General features: G+C 43.9%; 1 protein-coding gene across 1 annotated transcript in view; it reads right to left on the bottom strand.

The window, feature by feature from the left end:
* Positions 1–22,240, bottom strand: part of mei1 (meiotic double-stranded break formation protein 1) — a gene marked incomplete at both ends in the record, with an annotated part of 73,179 nt that overhangs the window by 33,521 nt on the left and 17,418 nt on the right. The window contains 10 exons of the mRNA XM_080009587.1: positions 840–990; positions 2,730–2,910; positions 5,901–5,998; positions 7,646–7,703; positions 8,977–9,088; positions 11,096–11,237; positions 12,186–12,277; positions 12,397–12,511; positions 12,779–12,913; positions 20,733–20,832. Coding sequence (XP_079865713.1) covers positions 840–990; positions 2,730–2,910; positions 5,901–5,998; positions 7,646–7,703; positions 8,977–9,088; positions 11,096–11,237; positions 12,186–12,277; positions 12,397–12,511; positions 12,779–12,913; positions 20,733–20,832 — 1,184 coding nt within the window. The remainder of the gene's footprint in view (positions 1–839; positions 991–2,729; positions 2,911–5,900; positions 5,999–7,645; positions 7,704–8,976; positions 9,089–11,095; positions 11,238–12,185; positions 12,278–12,396; positions 12,512–12,778; positions 12,914–20,732; positions 20,833–22,240) is intronic.

The following is a 22,240-nucleotide window of genomic DNA, read 5'->3' as shown; positions in this document are numbered from 1 at the left end:
CTTTCAAACACGCACATGGGCTGTGGTTGATGGGTAGTTTAAGATGCGCAGCAATTCTGCGCCTTGTATCGTCACATTCTCTCTCGCGTCAAACAGAAATAAAAACTGACATTCTGTATTTTGGTGTAAGAATACTGAGCCACAACAGGCAAACTGTGTGTAGGTGGAATATTTAGTCTAAATTAGTCCTTCAAAGTGGATTATCCAATTCATGCCCTGAGGTGTGCTAAAGGTTTTCTGAGATGGTGATTTCCTGTTCATGATTTTGGTTCTCTGACACAAAGATAAGAAATATCCATTTGCACTTACAGTATATATACACAGTTTATATATGTCCTGTTTGTAATCATGTACTGTATATGTATGCGTGTGTGTTCCTGGAAGATGCATGTTTTGTATTTTTTTTTCTTTCTCCTGGACTCTGTAAATCACTGTGGAGTGAGTTTGTTGTTTTTTTAAGCCCTCTATGAATAAAATAGAATTCAATCTGTACACGAAGGCTGGGCAATAAGATCAATATCATCTCTCGGGGGTTGTTTTTGACATGAATTTCAGCCACATTGTTCTATTGTGATACAGATTTTTTCAAAGTCTAAAGTAATGATTAGGAGATTTGAACATGTTTCATAGTATGAGGTCTGAGAATGTGAGAAGGCGTTTCATTTGAAAAACCATAGTTTTAGACCGATATTAAATCACCATATACTGTAGTTCAATGAAACAACCCACAGATGAATTTTGTGACTGTATTTCGATGTTGGACGTTGTGTGAAATTCAACATGATTATTGTGTTGATGAATTGTGCTACGATGCTTTCAGAGGATTAGCTTGGTCTCACCCAGTCGAGAGCGGGGCTCTTGTCCTGTGAGGCGGCCAGCAGGTAGAGGGCAGACCTGAGCATGGTGCGGGGCACCAGGCAGTTGTCCTGCGTCTGGAGCGAACGCAGCAGCTGCACCACACTGGAAAACACAGTCTGCTCTGGGACGAGCCTGGAGTGAATGTACACACAAACACATGTATACAAAATACTGAGTCTGAGACAGATGTGGACATAAACACACACACACACACACACACACTTTACACAGATGCAAGTCAAACACGCGCTGTAGAAGTAAATTACATATACAACCACACAAAACACACATTCACAGACCAACATATTATCTCTCTCTCTCGTTCTCTTTTTTTCATTTGTATTAGACACACACACATTCAGATACGCTTACACACATACAGTATAAGCAACAAACATAATAAAGGGAGGACACACACACACACACACACACACAAACAATTAAGAGACCATAAGCTTTACAAAATGCTCGTGCACACAGCCACAGGTCAACATTTATATTTGAATAAATATGACACACACACACTATAATAACAAATACACTGAGGCAACCACACATGGTTTTATGGCAATTAGGTACACATATGCAAACATTGAAGGCTCTCAGGGATCCTGTATAAGAAACCTCCTCTATCTTTACTCACACAGGGACTGCACAATGCAAACACAGACACACACACACACGCACACCACACACACACACATCTCCCACGCGATGCAAATCTTAGTGGGCGACTCATTAATCTTGGCAAGGCCACGCACAGGCAGCAGGGAGGCTTTTCATCCGCCTGCTGTGAGGACAAGTTGAACTGAGGTTCCACCGTTGGCTTTCTTGGCCATACAGCAGGGACGTTAAGAGTGCAATCTGAGAGGAGCCACTGTAATAAGAAAGGAGCTCAACAGCTTACCTCCTCACTGACACATACACCATATACACCTAATCGTTCCTGTCCGTACATAAGTACAGTAAGTGCATCTGTAATAGGATTTCTGGGTAACTGCAGAGCATTTGCAGATGCTGCAAACCTCAGTAAGTTGAGAATAATCTTTCTTTATAATCTGCGGTTATGTGCTTTAAATAAATGTTGATGAATTGAACAAGGTGGGATATTGGTAAATGTGCGCAAATACAAATCTATGCTAATAGTGGAGCAAACTAAAAGAATGCTAAAGATGAATAAGTTTGAGACAAAGGAACAAGTCTTGAAGGTACGAAGAAATCTATAACCCTCCTAAAGGGATAAAACTAAACGGGATAAAACTCAATTTGACACCGGTCAAAGCCATAGGATTTTAAAGGACCCAACCAGTGTCAAATTGGGTTTTATCCCGTTTACCATTCAGCACCCACAGTTTTACTTTACCCCTGACCATTTCCTGATGATAGTTCACTTTCTTTCTGTTTTTTTAATATTGTCTTATATTAATTCTTATATTATTGTCTTATATTATTGTCTTATAATATTTCAAGGTAAGGGGGCGTGGCCATTGCAAACGCTAGTGTAGTGAATACTGACAGACTGCGGGAACAAGACTGAGAGCGGTGATGATATGAGATGTATACAGTGTCAATGGTGTATATAGTATAAATAGTGTATACAGTGTACATAGTGTATACAGTGTATATAGTATATATAGTGTATATGGCATATATAGTATAGAAGCACAATTGCTTTAACATGGAATTAAAACTACAGCAAAATGAGTAAACAGGCTAAAGCTCAACTTGACACAAGTATGGTCTTCTAATTGCATGGCCATTGTCTACCCCATTTTTAGCTTTTAACTTTCTTTAAAAACCTTCTTGAGTTTTCCAGTGATTTTCTTGCAAGAGCTTGTGAGCTTTGTTTCTGCCCGTCTGTGTGCCATCACCTGTCCCCGTGTTCCAGAGCCAGGTGTAACATGATGACCAGGCAGTACTGGGTGAGCCTGGGTCCTGTGGGGTTGGACATTTGGGGGTCCGGGGCCTCACAGAGCAGAGAGGGCCACTCTGACACACGGCAACACAGAGGGGGAAGACCGCATTGCATGAGGGACTCCGCCTCGTCAAGATCTGGGTTACCAACAAGATAATAAAAATAAAATCAAGGATACGCATAGAACATAGAACACACCACGTTTTGAGTCCAAGCAAAGTTGTCAATAAAATCTACAGTGAGTTTCACTATTTTATTATTCAAACCATGAAGGTTGTGTATGTTCTTATATTCATTTTTTAGGTACATTCTTGAAATTCATTTAAATTCATCAGTTGCCGAGGGAAAATTAATAAGAAAAAATAAATTATAAGAAAGGGAGAAGCAAACTGGTAAAAAATAAATAAATAAATAAACAGTATAAAGACAAAACATGCTCTAAAAAGAAGGTAGAGAAAGAACAAAGAACAGTGAGTGAGGGAGAGAGAGATGAAGAGGGGAGGCATGAATACAGCACATGATATGCTCCACTACTAGATGGTCTTTGGGGTGCACGGAGGAGGGCCAGCAAGAATAGAAGAGGAATATAAGTGTAGAGAAATGCAGAGAAAAAGCTGTGTGCAATGCAGGAACAATAGACAGAAAGAAAGACAGACATTAAGAGAAAGGTCTGGAGTTAAAGTGGACCAAAAGACATATTCAGTATATGAGAAGTCATCTGTATGTGTGTGTGTGTGTGTGCGTGTGTATGTGTGTCTGTGTGTACGTGCGAGAGGAGAGCCACAGGAAGGAAGGATGGGGGGGGATAACAAAATAAACTGGGAGGAAGAGCACAGCAAAGTGGCAGGTACAGTTAAAAGGAAAACAGGAAGGCATGACGGAAGGGCAGAATAGAATAAAACAGAATAGATTAGAATATAATTAAACGGTACGCTGTGGAACTGAGCAGAGTATGTAATAACATAAAACTTCACAGAACAAAATCCTTTTTCAACCATCTCGAGGAAACGTATTTCACACAGGCATTACAGGAGAGAAAGGGCAACGGATGAGACAGGCCTGATCTGTCAGAGACTGAGTAATCAGCCAACAGGAGGCAGTAAACCAACAGGACAAAAAAGGACACGGCGTGACATGAGGGGAGATGGTGGAGGGGAGGAGGAGATCCCTATTGAAAACAAAAACACAACTTGTTCCAGACTGACTCTTCTAGTGACATAAAACACTGATACATAACATAACATCTAACTATAGCTCCGTATTCACACATGCACACACACATACGCAAACATGCACACGGACGTGTACTTCTCATTACCTAAAAAGAAATATGTGATTCCGCTCCTCTCCAAATGTCACGGCATGCTTGATGGTGACAACTGGGGTGCAGTTTCCGATATGTTTTTTGATCTTTCGGTTACCGGTCATGGTGTGACAGCAACACGAAGAGGAATTTCACAGCAACATCTTGTGTCTCGTGAAGCTGCATTAGACAGCTTTTTTTTTTATTTTTATATAAAATGGCATTGAAAAATACTGTGCTATGCAGAAAGACTAAGTAACCAGAAAGACGTAACCGTCTCTATTCCCACTATTCCCTCCTTTCTTAACTAATTTTGATCTTGGACATGAACAGATACTCCTTTGCTATTGGTAGAGGCAGAATTTTGCACAAGGTGGCTTTAAGGTTTTGTACTGTATGTTGCACCCTGAATTTGAATATTTGCCTCATGTTAAAAGTATGATGAATTGCCATTTAGTGCTCACATGGCTTTGATTCAACGTTGTTTGGCAAACAGTGATGGCACCCATGACCTTGCTCTTACAGGCCGGTGTCTAAACCCATATGAAAAGGGGGTTTGAGAAACGACGACATTGCTAGTATGCCAGATAATATCTAAAAAATGCACATTTTGCACTCATGAATCGATAGCACCGCTGTAGTATGAAGCCCAATGGGGGGTGAAGCCTGAGAGCTAAATGTGATGATTCTCTTTGTGGTAAACGGTTGAATCTGCTATTAGTAAAGTGTCCTTATCTCAACAAAACTATCAAAGCATGAGATGGTGTGATCCACTGGATTGTACACTGGCAGGGAATATCACAGCCAAACCGAAAGTATTGCAATTTGCACATTACAAAAATCAGTAAACGGGTACTGTGGTGGCAGGAGTTCAAAGAAAGTCGTCAACACATTCTGGCATCATTTAGCAGATTATTCTACAGAAATTGTGGGAATTGCAGATAAACACCAGAGGCACTGCCAATGTGAAAATATGTTCAGTTTAAAAATTTCGACTTGAAATGTTGTGCTTAACATATTTTATAATGATGCCATATTTTAAATGAGGTCATTTACTGCTTATTATTAGTGCCTGTACTTGCAGCTCTTTCCCACGCTATTCACATCAAGCTTTGTATTAGATAAGCTGCCATTACACTACAAACACTGTAGCCTCAGCAGCCGAGTGTAGGAAAGTGTGTTTCACCAATCTTTGCTGTTGTGACCACACTGTGCTGGTTTAGCAGGACATTGTGACTCTGCAGACTACACCTGGAAAATTCAAGAAACTTGATTTTTCCAAAGCAATTAAGGGAGGATAGTTTGGACACATTGAATTCCGCTTATTCTATTCACTGTTGTTTACAACAGTATCCTGAAGCCCTGTCTAGGATGTCACACATCACATACCCACATTGGTATTTCGAACACAGAAACCGCAAAATGTTTTTATATGTTATATACATATATATATATATATAGGTTTTATATACAGCCAGAGGTGTACCGTAATATATAGCCAGGGGTTTTCATTCATGCGATAATCGAAAACTTTACATGTTTCCCCAGATCAAGCATGAGGGATTGTCCAACCCCACACCATCCTCCAACACCTGAAAACCCTTTTTTTCATTTACCAAAAACAATGTTTTATCAATAAATCAAAAAATCAAAAAATCAATAAATCAATCAATCAATCAATAAATAAATAATCATGTCATTATCACACAAGACGATATCACATCACTGCAGTAAGACTGACGGGAAACACTGTTATTTACTGTCGTTTTTTGTTTAGACATCTGTGTTTGTGTGTGTGTGTGTGTGCGCTTGTGTGTGTTTTACCGTGGCACTTGGAAGTGACCGCAGGCAGCGACTGAGACAGCAGGCAAACACTGAGCCTCTGCAGAAAACCACAGCATGACTCATTCAAGCTATGATTCCTGAAAAGAACATTGTCACTCAGAGGTGAAAGGTAGTGCCACAAAAGGAAATACAGACTAGACACTAGAGAGAGAGCGAGCAAGAGACAGAAAGAAAGGGAGATTGAGGTAGGAATACATACTGTAGAATCACGATCAATGCATTGAAGAGGAACATTTGACGAGTGACAACAAAAAGTGCCAAGATATTTTTTGGGGCAGGTATCCCTTTCGTTGAAGCTCATGGTGCGTCGGGACTGGCGTACAACCTACTACATACACCATATTTGTACTGACGTTCAGCCTCCTTTAGTAATTGAGCCAAAATATTGATGGCTGTTGGACAGGACTCATAGGGGGTACACATGCCAGCGTTGTGTGCAGTGTTTTACATACTGCCACATATCACTGGATGTTGTATGTCCTCCTGGTACTTTCTGCATACTTTTCGGTTTCAGAAACACTAAACAGTAATTTGGGACACCCAATAGTATACCAGTGCTAAGGGCTCACACACACACACACACACACACACACACACACACACACACACACACACACAGCAAATATAAACACAATAAAAAAACAATAACCATCTGCTAATATATCTGTTCAAGAATCCACCAGAAGTTCATCACATTAAACTAATGTAATGGCAAATAAAAAGACACCTTGATTTGCTTGTGTTACAATGTTTTATTATCATTCCTGCTTATCTACTCAGTAACGAACAGTTTATTAATTATATGGTAACACATTGCACTTGTGACTGACTCTTCTGTGTACGTGCTCACATCTTACTATAGATATCCTGTGCTTATCTGATGTTTTATTATCATTCCATTACGCTGCAGTATATGATAATGGAGACCGAAAGACAACCCTCATAGAAAAACGGCCTCAAATAAATACCAAATTGTGTTTCCTGATATGACTGTCTCCGTTTGATGACTCTACGACGCAATAGAAAGATGATAATGAGAAACTATAATATTAAATCACCCCAAACCTACCCGCCCTTTAGAAAAGCCCAACAGCACACACACACACATTCACAAATGTACTGTACTGTACATACTCTCACTCACACGCATGCACACACACACACGCATGCACACACACACACACAGGGCTCCCTGTGAAGCTGCACGTCTACTTCTCACAGAAAGACAGTGTGCTGAGAGGACAGGCTTAGTGGAGAGAGCGAGATAGAGTGACGAGAGATGACAGGCGCCTCATTCTGTTTCATCTGTCTCACTGTTCAGTGTACCCCACTGGGGAACAGAGCTCGACAGGCCTGGAGACACACACACACTCTATTTGGGAGGCAAAAAGGAGCTGTTGTGGGAGCCTGAAACCATGCTCTGAATGTGTATGTGTGTGTGTTTGCATGAGTATATGAGGTGCAAGCTCTATTGTGTGTATGTGTGTGAGGCGGGTACGCTCATGTCTGAGTGGATGTGTGAGCGTGTGAGGTGGGTACTCTATAGGTGTGTATAGTGCAGGCTCATGTGTGTGTCATGTGTGCATGCGCACACACGTGTGCATGCGTGTGTTCTTGAGTATGGGTAGCATTGGCTCTCGCGTGTGTGCTTTTCTGTTTGTCTCTGATTGTGAGGCTGTGTGTGTGTGTGTGTATATGTGTATTTCCTCTGGTTATCACGTTACCTGTTTCCCACACAAAGAGCCTTGTGTTCCAGAGCCAACCTGTAGAAACCAGAGGATGCTGGAGGGGAGAGGGGGTGGAGAGAGAGGGAGAAAGAGACAGAAAAAGAGGGGAATAATAGAGGTGCTGATCAATGACGGATGACGAAAGATGGGATGAGGAAGCGGCATGAGCAGAGACGTGCAGGTCACAATTACCGTACATCCGAAGCTGAGCCAAACACCTCGATCCTGACTTCACGGGCCACAAAACTTTTATCTCAAGCTGTTTGAATAAGCAGAACGATCCTCTTCCATACACTCTTAAAATACTGTTGATTCAGTGAATGAAACGCGCCATTGGACAGCATTAACGGCAGCTGCTTCATTTGGTCTTATACTGAGGGGGAAAAAAACTAAAACAAGCCGTACACACTTAACGCAGCGGTTGTTTATGATCTGTGGTAACCTAAACACAGCCTCCTGCTTATTACCAACTTCAATTTATTCCATAAAAGCAGCTAGTCTCTCCGTACTGCTTTTGAGTTCGCTGCCAAAAGCCAGCAGCTCCTCCTCGAATCTGGCCTGTAGATTCTCCTCCTACTCCAACTCTACTACATTTTCTTCAAGTTTCAGAGTTTTTTTCACACCCTGGTACATAGTTGTTTTTCATTTCAGTCGGATGTCCGTCAGGGGCTCGAGGCGGCGAGGTTTCCCCACCTGTCAATAATGTGAGATCCTGGCTTAAGCCGGAGAAGAACTACTCAGGATGTAAACTTTCCATTTCCTCTAGTATTGACACCCACCAACAGCATACTGCATACAAAGTACTGTGTAAAAGAGAAATATGTTTAAAACTGTTCATCTTGGCAGGAAAAAGTGTTTCATTGGACAAAGACAATATAACTATATTGTCACAAAACACTACATTATTGCTAAAGCATGTAGAGAGAGATTGCTATAAGAACTCCTCAAGGAACATGAGCCATTCCAGGTGTTAAAGTGGTAGGATTTAACAAATGCAGTTTTATTGAATGGTAATGAAAATGTTACCTTGAGCTATGAATTGTCAATCATAATATGACATGGCCTTCATTTCATCACACCAGAGACAAATGACACTAATATTTATTTAGAGCACGGTTGTCTGTAAGCTCCCCCTGCGGAATGCCACTCTAGAACATTTTAATCGGAAGGACGCTAGCCAATTTGCTTGCTAACCCATACATAAAACATCCTTTTGATTAAAAAATGATTTAATTCATAAAATATGCTAAATCCCTGTTCCCCCTTTTCACTTTCAGGCATATTTTTACTATTCGTTTGCTGTTGTATTATGGTGTCATTGAAGTTACCAAGTTTGGTGGCGAAGAGGGTCATGTATGAAGGCACCAGGGTGAACTGTCTGGACAGGATGAAGTAAAAACACTGCAGCATTTGGACACTGGGACTACGCTCACACCATCTCTAGAACACACACACACACACACACACACACAGTGTGTAGTTGTTGGTGGATGGATGAGCATTTAAAAAAAAAAAAAAAGCAGCTCCCGCAGATTAAAATGTATCCCCACCACCTCAAGTGACCAAGAAATAATGAAGAAGGCACACTTTAAACTTTTAAAAAGAAGCACAGTTGTGCTCTCCTGGGTGAAATAGTCCTGTGTCAACCTGTCTCATAATGGAGACAGGGGGGAATGTGGCTAGAGCTTGTTAGATAATTATTTAGAGGAACAGGTAGAAAGGCAAGCAGTGTTTTGGCAATGAGACACAAGCAGCAGCTACACGGACTGACAAATACAGTGGGGGAATTATTTGATCCCTCACTGATTTTGTAAGTTTGCCCACTGACGAAGAAATGAACGGTCTATATTTTTAGTGGGAATTTTTGGTAGGTTTATTATAACAGTGAGGGACAGAATATCAAAAACAAAAATCCAGAAAATCCCATTAAATAAAAGATATATATTATTTTGCATTTCATTGAGTGAAATAACTACTTGATCCTCTATCAAAACATGACTTAGTACTTGGTGAAAAAACCCTTGTTGGCAAGTACAGAGGTCAGACGTTTCTTGTAGTTGATTACCAGGTTTGCACACATCTCAGGAGGAATTTTGGACCACTCGTCTTTCCAGATCCTCTCCAAATCTTTAAGGTTTCGAGGCTGTCGCTTGGCAACTCGAAGCTTCAGCTCCCTCCACAGATTTTCTATAGGATTAAGGTCCAGAGACTGGCTAGGCCACTCCATGACCTTAATGTGCTTCTTCTTGAGCCACTTCTTTGTTGCCTTGGCTGTATGTTTTGGGCCATTGTCGTGCTGGAAGACCCATCCACGACCCATTTTTAGTGTCCTGGCTGAGAGAAGGAGGTTGTCACCCAGGATTTCACGGTACATGGCCCCATCTATTTTTCCCTCGAAGCGGTAAAGTCGACCTGTCCCCTTAGCAGAGAAACATCCCCAAAGCATAATGCTTCCACCTCCATGCTTGACGGTGGGGATGGTGTTCTTGGGGTCATAGTCAGAATTCGTCTTCCTCCAAACACGGCGAGTCGCATTGATACCAAAGAGCTCGATTTTGGTCTCATTTGACCACATCACCTTCTCCAAAGCATTCTCTGAATCATTCAAGTGTTCATTGGCAAATTTCAGACGGGCCTGTACTTGTCCCTTCTTGAGCAGGGGGACCTTACGGGCGCTGCAGGATTTTAATCCATTACGGCGTAGTGTGTTACCAATGGTCTTCTTGGTGACTGTGGTGCCAGCTGCCTTGAGATCATTAACTGTGTAGTTCTGTGCTGATCCCTCACCTTTCTCATGATCATTGATACCCCACGAGGTGAGACCTTGCGCCGAGCCCCTGACCGAGGGAGATTGACGGTCATTTGGTGTTTCTTCCATTTTTGAATAATCACACCAACAGTTGTCTCCTTCTCACCCAGCTTCTTACCAATGGTCTTGTAGCCCATTCCGGCCTTGTGCAGGTCTACAATCTTGTCCCTGATGTCCTTAGACAGCTCTTTGCTTTTGCCCATGATGGCGAGGTTGCAGTCTGAATGATTGATTCTGTGGACAGGTGTCTTTTATACAGGTAACAAGTTGAGATTAGGAGTAGTTTCTTAAAGCGAGAGGACTTATCTGTGGGAGCCAGAATTCTTTATGGTTGGTAGGGGATCAAATACTTATTTCACTCAATGAAATGCAAAATAATTTATCTTTTTTTTTAATGTGATTTTCTGGATTTTCTTTTGATATTCTGTCTCTCACTGTTATAATAAACCTACCAAAATTACCACTAAAATTATAGACCGTTCATTTCTTTGTCAGTGGGCAAACTTACAAAATCAATGAGGGATCAAATAATTATTTCCCACACTGTAGACAGGAGAAAACAACACAGACACCATATGGCCAATCAACAGGTAGAAATTCATGTCGTGTGTGTGTGTGTGTGTGCGTGTCCAACTCACAATGACTGTGGGTATGCAGACAGTGTCACAGCAGTGCAGCAGACACAGACACAGAGACTCCAAGGAGGTCTGAGTGTGTTTGGCCGGAGCTGTAAAGGCGTTGTCCTTCAGTAGGGGTTCCGATGCACACTGCTCAGCCAATCTTCAAAACACACACACACACACACACACACACACACACACACACACACACACACACACACACACACACACACACACACACACACACACACACACACACACACACACACACACACACACATGCAGGTGTAGCACTTTCCCCTTGTCTGTTTTGGCAATGAACCCCTTAACTAACTCTGTGGCTCAGATGATAATTAACAAATATTAACAAATGTGGATTTAGTTGCTATGAATAAAAAGCCTTTGTAAATGGCTGAATGTAAGTGTAAATTTAAGTGAGGACAATGCTCACAATAAACACTTTTTTTCACACCAACTCCGACACAAATTTAGTCCAACATAACAAACAACAACGGTGCAATTTTCACACACACACACACACACACACACACACACACACACACACACACACACACACACACACACACACACACACACACACACACACACACACACACACACCAAGTTCAATAAATATTTTACTCTTCATGCTTGTATCTGCTTGTTCACATGAAAACCTCAAGTTATAGAGATCATCAATAGATAGATTTTCAAGGTGAAAAATATTTCTAGCACTGACAACCTATACAGAACAACTTTTAGAAAATACCTTTTTGGGGTTGTTTTCAGCTCAGTCAGTACACGGCAGGCTTGCATAAACTACATTGCATTTACCTGCTACTGAGGATGGTCTGGTTTGAACAGCTACACCTGACCTGGATCTAAGTGATGGGGATCAGAGTGGCTGCATACCTGTTGTTAGTTTATTGGTCTAACGAGCAGCAGGTAAAACCCCCATCCCCACACCACATGATGTAAGAACCTCGTAAGACTTGGCAAGCCTAACACTGACTAAATGGGCCATACTACCGCAGTGTCCCAGTGACCTCCTTCACACACACACGCACACACACACACGTTCTGTACTGTCCATGGGATGGAGGCTGACCTGCAGGCTGCCTGGAGGCACATCAGGGCCTGGAGGAGAAACACTCCAGGTCGAGAGCTGCGACTGCTGGGGTCCCCAGTGTTCTGGCTGCCCTGGAGGACCACAGAGAAAGCTTGTGTGGAAGTGTGTGTGTGTGTGTGTGTGTGTGTGTGTGTGTGTGTGTGTGTGTGAGTGATGCACAGACACAAGCCACATTAAAACAGTGACCCACGGTGCTATGCAGGTGCGAGGAGGAGGGCAGTGGTAGTTCAGTGCATCTGCGACAAATGGCTTCCACCAGCTTCTCAATCTCCTTGTACTGGACTGGACAGGACTGGTGGTTTAGTCTGAACCGAGAGAGAGGGATAGACAAAGAGAGAGCAAGATAGAGGGAGGAAAGCAAGGTAGACAGTGACAGAGAGGGAGGAATAGAAAGAGGTGGGTGCTGATGGTTGTGTGCATGTGTGTGTGTGCTTGTGGGTGTGTTTGCGTTTGGTAGGTGGGAGGGACAGAAACTTAAGGATAGAGGGAAAGAATGTATTTTCAGTTGACAGCCAGTTGAAGGGAAGGGAATTGGCATCAGCGACTCAAGCAGTCTGTGTGTGTGTGTGCACCTGAGGAGGGCTGTAGCTGCGCAGGCTGCCTCTTTGGCCACCAACAGACAGGAAGTGGACAGTCCAGTGACCAAAGCCTCGGCCACAGCAGCAAAGCCCGGACCGCTGGGGAAGAGACGTACGCCATGGGGCTGCCTGGAAAACCAGACACACACTGCACACTCTAGTGGAACAACTGCTCCCCAGGCAGTCCCTCTGATTGCCCCAGGGGTATTTTAGAGTTATTATTGCCCCAATGTAACTGTGATAACTGGTTTTGGAAAAAAGTTGACTAGACACCCACACACACACAGAAAGCCTGCATAAAGTGTGGTAATATGGTAAGCTAGTACAGTCGGAATTAAGGTGTCGAGATCAGCATTTTTTTGTTGATGAGGCAATTTAACACACACACACGCACAGACACACACACGTGCACCCATCTTTCCTCTCTTAGCCTTAAAAGAACACACAACAAACAGCAGTGACCTACTAGCTTTACAAAGATCACCACTGTTTTGCTCTGACGCTGCACCATGACAGCTGTTGCCACAACAGCAGACACATAGAACAGCCTTGAGGAGCCTCAATGAGAGACAGACACACTTGCATGTACAACACACACACACATATATATACTGTATACTGTATGTGTATATGCCGTAAATATACATACATAGACCATACTACATCATATTTCAATATGCCACTTGCTGCTGGTACACTAGTACCGTTACAGTACCGTTAGTAAGTCGTACCGTTACACTCACTTACTCAACACAAGACGCTCACAGACACAAAAACAAGGTAAACCTATCCGGCAGGGAACATGCATAGAATCGGGGTCCAGGAAAACAGGCAGAAAATCAGAGTCCAGGGGATCAGGCAGGGGGTCGGACTGGAATCAGGAAGTAGTTGGGCGAAAGCTCAGTGTAATGCAAGACAATCTGGCAGAGAACAAAGGGGAGTGGACTGGTGTTTCTACTGAGGAACTAATGAGGGAATGAGCAGCTGGCGGGAGAAACCAGGTGAAGGGAAGGGCGTGACAGCAAAGCAAAAGGGAGTGGCTTAAATGACATGGAGGTTAGTGACATGGCATGAGACAAATTACCAGATGAAAAAAAAAACAGGAAAACAAATATAAATACTGGGGAGAATTCATGACAGAGCCCCCACTCTAGGGACATCCCCCCAGGCTGGTCCAGATGGTCTAGCTTGAAGTCCTGGATGAGGGATGGGTCCAGGATGGCACATGTAGGGACCCACGAACTTTCCTCAGGTCTGTATCCCTCCCAATCTACCAGATAAAGGGGAACCCCTCATCTGCGCCGAGACCTTAGTAGGCCGCTGACCATATAAGCAGGAGACCCATCGATGATCGGGTTTAGGCAGTGGGGGTCTGGAGGAGGGCTCAAGAGGTTTCTCCTTAAGCGGCTTGAGTCGAAAGACATGGAAGGTGGGATGGATGCAGAGATATTGGGGAAGACGAAGGCGAACAGCTGCTCGATTGATGATCTTGGCTATGGGGAATGGCCCGACAAAGCGCAGGGCTAGCTTTCTGGACTCAACCCAGAGAGGTAAGTCCTGGGTGTGGCGACGGTCGAGTGATCTCCGATAGCGGTCAGAGGTGCGTAGTAGAGTGGCACAGGTCAGGCGCCAGGTACATTGGCACCGCCGGATGAAGGCTTGAACAGATGGGATGCTGGCCTTGCGTTCTTGCTTGGGAAACAGAGGAGGCTTATAGCTCCGGCAACACTGGAAATGAGAGACACCGGTGTCTGGACCATGAGGCAGGATTCTGTGAAGCAATGCAGCTGCTCCCTCCAACCAGTGCCTCCACCCTGCAACGCCATCCTGACTGCCAACAGCTCCCAGTTTCCAATGTCATCATTTCACTCTGTAGGGGAAAACTTGCGAAATAAGAATGCACAGGGTGAATTTTTTGGGCGACAGCAGCTTTCTGGGAGAGTACAGCCCCCCCTGCCTAAATCTGAGGCATCCACTCGCACCACAAACTGACAGGAGGGGCAGGCAGGTTAAGAATGGGTGAGGAGGTGAACCGTCTCTTTAACACACAGAAACCTTGTCCGCCAAAGGTGACCAAAGGAAAGGAGAACATGGGGAGATCAATGAAGTGAGTGGTGCTGCCACCACGCTATAGTTCTGGATGAATCTTCTATAGAAGTTGCCGAACCCCAAGAACTGCTGCAACTTCTTCCTGGAAGTTGGTACTGGCCAGTCGACAACCGCCTGAACCTTGACTGGGCCCATCAATACGTTTCCTTCTGCCACCACAAAGCCCAAGAATGAGACCTTGGGGAAATGGAATTTGCACTTCTTGGCCTTTACAAACAGCTTGTTCTCCTCTTGCAGGAATGTTGGTGAGACCAAAGGGCATGACCAGGTACTCGTAATTTCCTGTGGGGGCGTTGAAAGCCGTTTTCCATTCTTCTCCCTCCTTGATTCCGACCAGATGATGAGCGTTCCGGAGATCCAGCTTGGTGAACATGGTTGCCCCATGCAGGAGTTTGACAGCAGAAGGCATGAGTGGAAGGGTGTACCTGTTCTTCACCATTATTTTGTTCAGACCACAGCAGGCGACGCAGGGTCGCCGTGACTTCTCCTCTTTCCCCACAAAGAAGCCTGCTCAGGCTGGAGATGAGGAGGGTCGAAAAATACCCGCAACCAATGACTCCTGGATGAAGGCCTCCATGGCCTTTGTCTCAGAGATGGACAGGGAGTATAGGCGGGCATAGAACCACGAAGAAGCAGCTCCATGCTGCAGTCGTTAGGCCGAGGAGGTGAAAGCAAGGTGACCCAAGTTTTGTTGAACACCTCCTTCAGCGGAAAGTACTCATGTGGTACCACAGAGAGGTCAAGGAATTATGCGGGAGAACTAGGGACAGGAGACAGAGCAGATCTGAGCCATGCACTCAGCATGCAGTATGAACTCCATTGAAGAATGGAACCCGTTCTCCAGTCAATCTGTGGATTATGTGTCAGGAGCCAAGGGAAACCCAAGGTCACCGGTAGCTGAGAAAAATCTATTAGGTGGAATGTAAGAGTTTCATGATGGTTACCTGATATGCAAGAAGTACAGGAGCGGTACGATGAGTGACGTAGCAGAGGTGACCATCCAGAGCTCTGGCACCAATGGGTTTTGACAGAGGCTCCCAGGGAATACCCGGTTGCTCTGCCAGGAGGGAGTCCAAAAAATAAGCATCAGCTCCAATGTCAATGAGAACCGACACTGTGTGAGTCGGCTCAGCCGTCGCCCTCTAGTTGACTGATGAGGCCCTCCTTTTACCAGACAGTTGGACATGTAATGGCCCCCCTGGCCAAAGTACAGACAGTGGTTCTGCCTCCGGCGGCACTGTCGTTCCACTGACAACAGCCTGGTCCTGCCAAGCTGCATGGGCTCCGCCGAGTTACTAGGGGTGCTCGAGGTAGGATCCGACAAGGAAGGAGGAGATGCCGGTGGTCGCAGAAAACCTCGGGAATGACTGGACAGTGCCCTCTCACTCAGGGGGTGTCCGTCAATGCGATGGCCGTGGCGATGAGAGTGTTCAGATCTGCCGGCCGTTCCTGAGTCGCCAGCTCGTCCTTGATGACATCGGAAAGCCTGTGGTAAAAGGCACCAGCCCTCCTGGACCGATTAACAAGTACACAAGCAGCCTCACAGCCACATGTAGCATAGTCGAAAACCCTCCAGAGACCGTCAGAGAAGGCTGTCACCAAAGAGGAGAGGTCCAACTACTTCTCCCACTCAGCGGTACCTCAGTCCTGAGCCCATCCCGTGAGCTGGGTGACCATGAAAGACTTCTTGGTATGATACGTGAGGGGTTACAGTTCAAAAGTTAACGACCAGCGTATGAGGAAGGATCGGCAGATACCTGGGGCTCCAGAGAAGCATTCGTGAGCGGCAAGGACTGGAAACGGCACAAGCAGGAGAACGGCTAGATGATGCAGCAGCCTTTATTTGACTGTGAAGCGCTGGATCTGGTCACAAAGAGCCTCCAAGCGTTCGTCATGGCGTGTAAAGGATTCCTGGGAAGCCCCTGCAATGGCGGTGAGTTGTTGCTCGTGTTGGTGTCAAGCACAAGCCTGTGCCGCCATCTCTCGTCTGAGAGTTTCTGAGTCGGCTGGGTTCATCTCTGGCCAGATTGTACTCTTATGCTCACTGTCTCAGAACAGATGGGAACCCATAAGCAAAGCATCAAAAAAATCAGGTAAGAAGTCAAAGTCCACAAGGTTTCTTAAAAAAAAAAAACACAAAACGGGCAGGGGTCAAAGCCAGGAGTTAAGTCAGATAGAGCAAACTTATCTGGCAGGGAACAGGCAGAGAACCAGAGTCCAGGGGACCCACTGGCCCCAAACTTGGGGGCCCCGGGCAACCACGAGACTGGAGGGCCTGGACCCCGGGGACGGGCCACGGCACCTGGTCAAAGCCAGCTGAGATCAAGGATGATCAGGCAGAGGTTCAGACAGGAATCAGGAAGTAGATACAGGAAAGCTCAGCATAATGCAAAAGACAATCTGGCAGAGAACAAAGGGAAGCAAATTGGTATTTATACTGAGGGACTAATGAGGGAATGCGCTGCAGGCGGGGGAAACCAGGTGAAGGGAAGGGAGTGACAGCAAAGCAAAAGGGAGTGGGCGAATCTGAAATGATATGAGAAAATGACAAGATATAAATAAAACATGAAAACAAATATAAATACTGGGAGATCAGAGAGGATGGCAAGTACTATCTTTACATATTCTTACTATGCACTTTATACTAATATAACAAATTTGTACTTGCTTTAGCGTACTGGAATGTTAACTTGAACTTGCCACCTATGGGCAGGTGGCGGTTCAAGTGAACTGCACAAGTGCTGCTCCCAGTTAACTGCTCTTTGTAGATGTGTACATATATTTTATTTCATTTTTACAGCATTTATTTTGATCTCTTTGACTGGCACTGTTCTGTCATCTTCTGGTACTGTTACACTTATAGCGGTATATTATATATATCACAAATACTTATATTTACCATCATACATGTATGCATATGCATACTTACACAGATTCATACACACACACATACAATTTACACACACAAACAGTAATAATACTGCAAACAGACAATTACCATATGTCTAACTTGGGTAATATTACCTTTATCTCTCTTCCAGATGCATGCTTGCTCGCTTAGCATTTTCATATTGCTAAACATGTCTTTCTCTTAACTGCTCCACTCAGTGTAAAGGACAAATTTCTCTACTGTTTGAAATAATTTATTCCCTGAATCTTTGTCGTGTGATGGGTGGAACATTCCATTAAAATAATGTCAACCTTGCAGAAATATATATATATATATATATATTTATTTATTTATTTTTTTAACGGCTTTGTGATATATTCTCATCGGTGCGCTGGTCGACAGCTAATTCAAATCTAATTAAACTGCCCAGTGCTTCGTATTTAACATGCTTTACAGAAGATCTACCCTTGGAGCCGGCACAGATTAATTTGCACATTTTGTTCCGTGTGATCACTCACCTAGGTAGAACAGTTTTTGTTCTAACTTAATCAAACAACGATACATTGAATCGTGAAACATGTCTTGCAAAAGTGCAATACATGTGAACAATAGCTGTGACAAGAGTAAGGTTGAGTAAGGTGTTTCAAGTCACTGCATTTGACTGCATTACCAACACCCCACTCCTGAATGTAACTTAATATTAAACCCAACAAGCATTTAACCAAGACATTTAACCAACATTTAAGCAAGACAATTTCTCTTCTCTGTTTTGCAAGGTAGGGTTTCCCACACATTGATTTATTTGTGGTGGCCCGCCACAATATAAACATTGACCGCCACATATAGATTTTCCATTTTTTGCACTAATTAAACTAATATCTTAGTGGAACTTCACGCAACACACAGCCCATCTTCGCCCCGCTCTGAGCATGCTCTCTTTTACACGTTTACTATTTGTGGAAACAATCCAAAAAACTTCTAAAGGCCTGTCAGAGCCTAGAGCATGGGGATGGAATGGGAAATGGGCATTAGATAATGTCTGATACGGTACGGTGCGGCGCACCACCGACCAGCCGCTCACAGCTCCGCTGTCAGCAAGTCAGCACCGTCCTCACCCGAGGCTACAGCGTTTATTAAACGTCATGTCACGCCTCCATGGTCATCTATCTTAAATCACAAACGGGGGCTGAATTATGCCGCCTGTTTGGTTCTGTGTGGCAGTATTGCAGGATCTCTGTATAAAAAGCGACTACGGACGGGTCGGGAGAGAGAGAAAGAGAGAGAGAGAGAGAGGGAGAGAGAGAGAGAGAGCGAGAATAGTCCTTTAAATCTTTTGTGCTGGATCTTCCTGAATGCAGTAGCTACTTCCTCTCGCAAAAGACTCCTAAAGCGCATTTTACATTACAGATTGCAGAGAAATTTGAATGACAGAAATCTGTTCAGAATTACACACAGGATCTTAATGAATGAGTGTATAGGTATGTGACAAATAACCTCTTGAATCTTGAATCTTGAACTGAAGTGTGGAATGGGGGGGTAGGAGGGGAGGAGACACGTTGCACGCACACGTTACAATATTATAACATTGAATGTTAGGATCCATCTAACATTCTGATTCTCACACTAATAATATATAACGTGAACATAACTTAAGAGAGGCCGGGCGGTTCTGGCGGGGTGTCACTCTGTCGGCGCAGGACCTGGCTCCAGGCCTGCGTTCCGTGCCTGACGCCCACGACCCGGGTACCGTGCCTGCAGCTGCGTCTTGTGGCTGCACATGGGGGTGGGTTGTATGTATGCGCCTCGGGGTTGGCGGGGTCTCCACGCGCTCACTGGGACTGGGTTATGCTCCTCGGGGCCGGACGTGGGGGTTGCTCCGCGGGTTTCCGGCTTCTCTGGGGGCCGGGGGGGTCTTCTGCTTTCCTGCTTTCTATGCGGCTGCGGGACTCAGGGATGGCTTTGAGGCCCTTTCCGCTGCTTAGAGGCGCTACGATATAATACCGACCTCATACACCAGAACCAATTATGGCAGTCTCATCACAGGCACACACACAGTACCAGCACCAGCACCAGCACCTGCTTTGAACACACTCCAACACCTTTTCTTTCTCATTTACTGCCATAACTATGAAAGGAAGAGGCCACGTGTCAAATTGCTGTTCCAGTTTCCTGAACTTAATTTACTCTGTTTTTTCGATACATGTTGTCATCTGACGTTTATGCTTTTCTGTGTACATGTGTAGTATGTTTCTTTGATTTATGATTTTTCCATGTCCATGGTGTTGTTTGGTTCTATGTTTATTTTGTCTCACCAATGGTGATTCTCCCCCTCTTGGAGTAGTGATTAGTTGTTTATAGACCCAAACATGGTAAGATCGTTCTCCAAAGTGGGGGATTGGTGGGGATTCTGTATCACAAAAAACTGTCTTGTCATCCTACAGGTCGTCCACAAGACAGAGTTGTTGCAGCAGTTCTTGACGATTAAAGAATGAATAAAGAGTTGCATTGCAGGTTGAGAACTTGAACTCCACTTGCAGACTCTGTCCTAGATGCAATGGCAAATACTCTGTTTCGAATGCCAAGAATGCTGACAGCAAAGGTTACAAAAAAAAAAGAACATTACTCAGAGAATTGGAGTGGATTATTTCTCCTCTACAGCGATATATATATATATATATATATATATATATATATATATATAAATGATTATTATATATTTTTAAATAAACCATTGATCCTTTCCAGCTACTCCTGAGTTGAGTCTTGCATTTGGGTTCACCAGACAGCACTTGTGACAATGTCGCGACATTAAACTACAGCCCAAATCTAAAGCCCTGTTCTTTTCTAATGAATACCTCACATCTTGCCTCTTCATCTTACCATATTTATGTACAATGTCTTGAATCACAAATGTCTTGAGTCTCGTGCACATGTAGGATAAAGCCTCACCTCTCCAGGATGGCAGTGAGCAGTCGCAGGCCCTGTTTCTGCACCTCCCAGCAGGTCAGTCTCAGAAGCTCCTTCAAGCTGCGCACCAGGGACTCAATACCTGGCACACGCATACACATGTGTACACACGTGTACAGACACATTCACGCAGTTCCACAACACCCATGTACAGGGGTGGACATGTCATGACACTTTTTTTACCTACACAACATAAACAACATGTGATTAACACTTTGCCTCACTTTAAAGCTACATGTGATGACTTCCAGGGACGAAATATTTACTTTTATTTATTATTAGAATTTGAGTTGATCGTTAACAGTCTAAAGACACCATTAACATAACATGAGAAACTTTGGATTTGATAATTCATGTCACTGGAAAATGTCATGTCTGCTGGAGAGTACACTGGCAGGAAGTAATACTGTGACACACGAAGTGATACAGTGTTCATGTTACAAATTTCAAGTGAGTTACTACGGAAGTAGATATGATTACTGCATCCGTAATGCCAGTCAAATATACTATTAAGTACAAAAAATTTGTATCATCATCAGCCTGCAAAGTGGGCAAAGTATGTAAGTGGCGTGACTATATGATGATGTATGAGAAGCCATTGTTCTTTTTACTCACATGCTAAAGCATGTAGTGCTGCTGTTACTATGACAAACATTAAAAGGGCTTCTGAAAGCCTCAAAGTGAAAAGAGAATATACTGGATATACTGCAGATATAATACAAAAATACAAGCTGATATCAAAACCATCCGCTTTTGGTGCCACCTATTGCGTTAGTGATTGTAGAGGTGCACTTCACCACAGTGGAGGCTGATGATCTGATTTGCCAGTACACAGAATGTGATGTAACAACACCCCTGGGAGCTGCCGTTCATCAGCTGAACCCACTTGAAAAAGCGTCCAAGAGTAGCGCTGCATCAGATCTTGTGTGCTCTTCAATTAAATTAGTCCTCTAAGGCTGTTCAAAACATGTCCTTTGAGGAGAAGCAAGTTCCAAGTATCATCCATTCAAAATCCTAGGGGTTCCTAAACTTTTTTCCTTTACAATTGATTTTTGAATACTTTGTGAATAGTAATAGATACTGCTGGATTTTAAACTAACATTTGACTATTAGGAAACATCAACTGGAAACCTCAAATCATCCAAGGCCTTGTGACCCCCCCCTGCGATCTACGGGGGGGGGGTCTATTTATTAGCACCCAAGCATTGCAGCACTGTCTTCGGTTTTGGATTGCTTGATTACATTAGACTTACATCACCGCAATGTGAAAAGAATACCATAATGTGACAGCTAGTGAGTGACTAGTTGCTGCAGAGTGTGTGAGCAGGCAACGGCAGACCACCAGCGTTTGTTTACTGTATGTGTCATTTTTTTAACTCATCCAAACATCAAAGGGACGCCCACTCAAATCCTGCACGCCAGAATCAGCTCACTTTCATTCAACTCCTTTTTTGTTTGTTCACTGTCATGGAGATGAACACAAACTTCTC

This window comes from Zeus faber, assembly GCF_960531495.2.
Source record: "Zeus faber genome assembly, chromosome: 11".
NCBI classification, from domain to species: domain Eukaryota; kingdom Metazoa; phylum Chordata; class Actinopteri; order Zeiformes; family Zeidae; genus Zeus; species Zeus faber.
The sequence above is the reverse complement of the archived record's forward strand: the minus strand, read 5'-3'. Positions and strand labels throughout refer to the sequence as shown.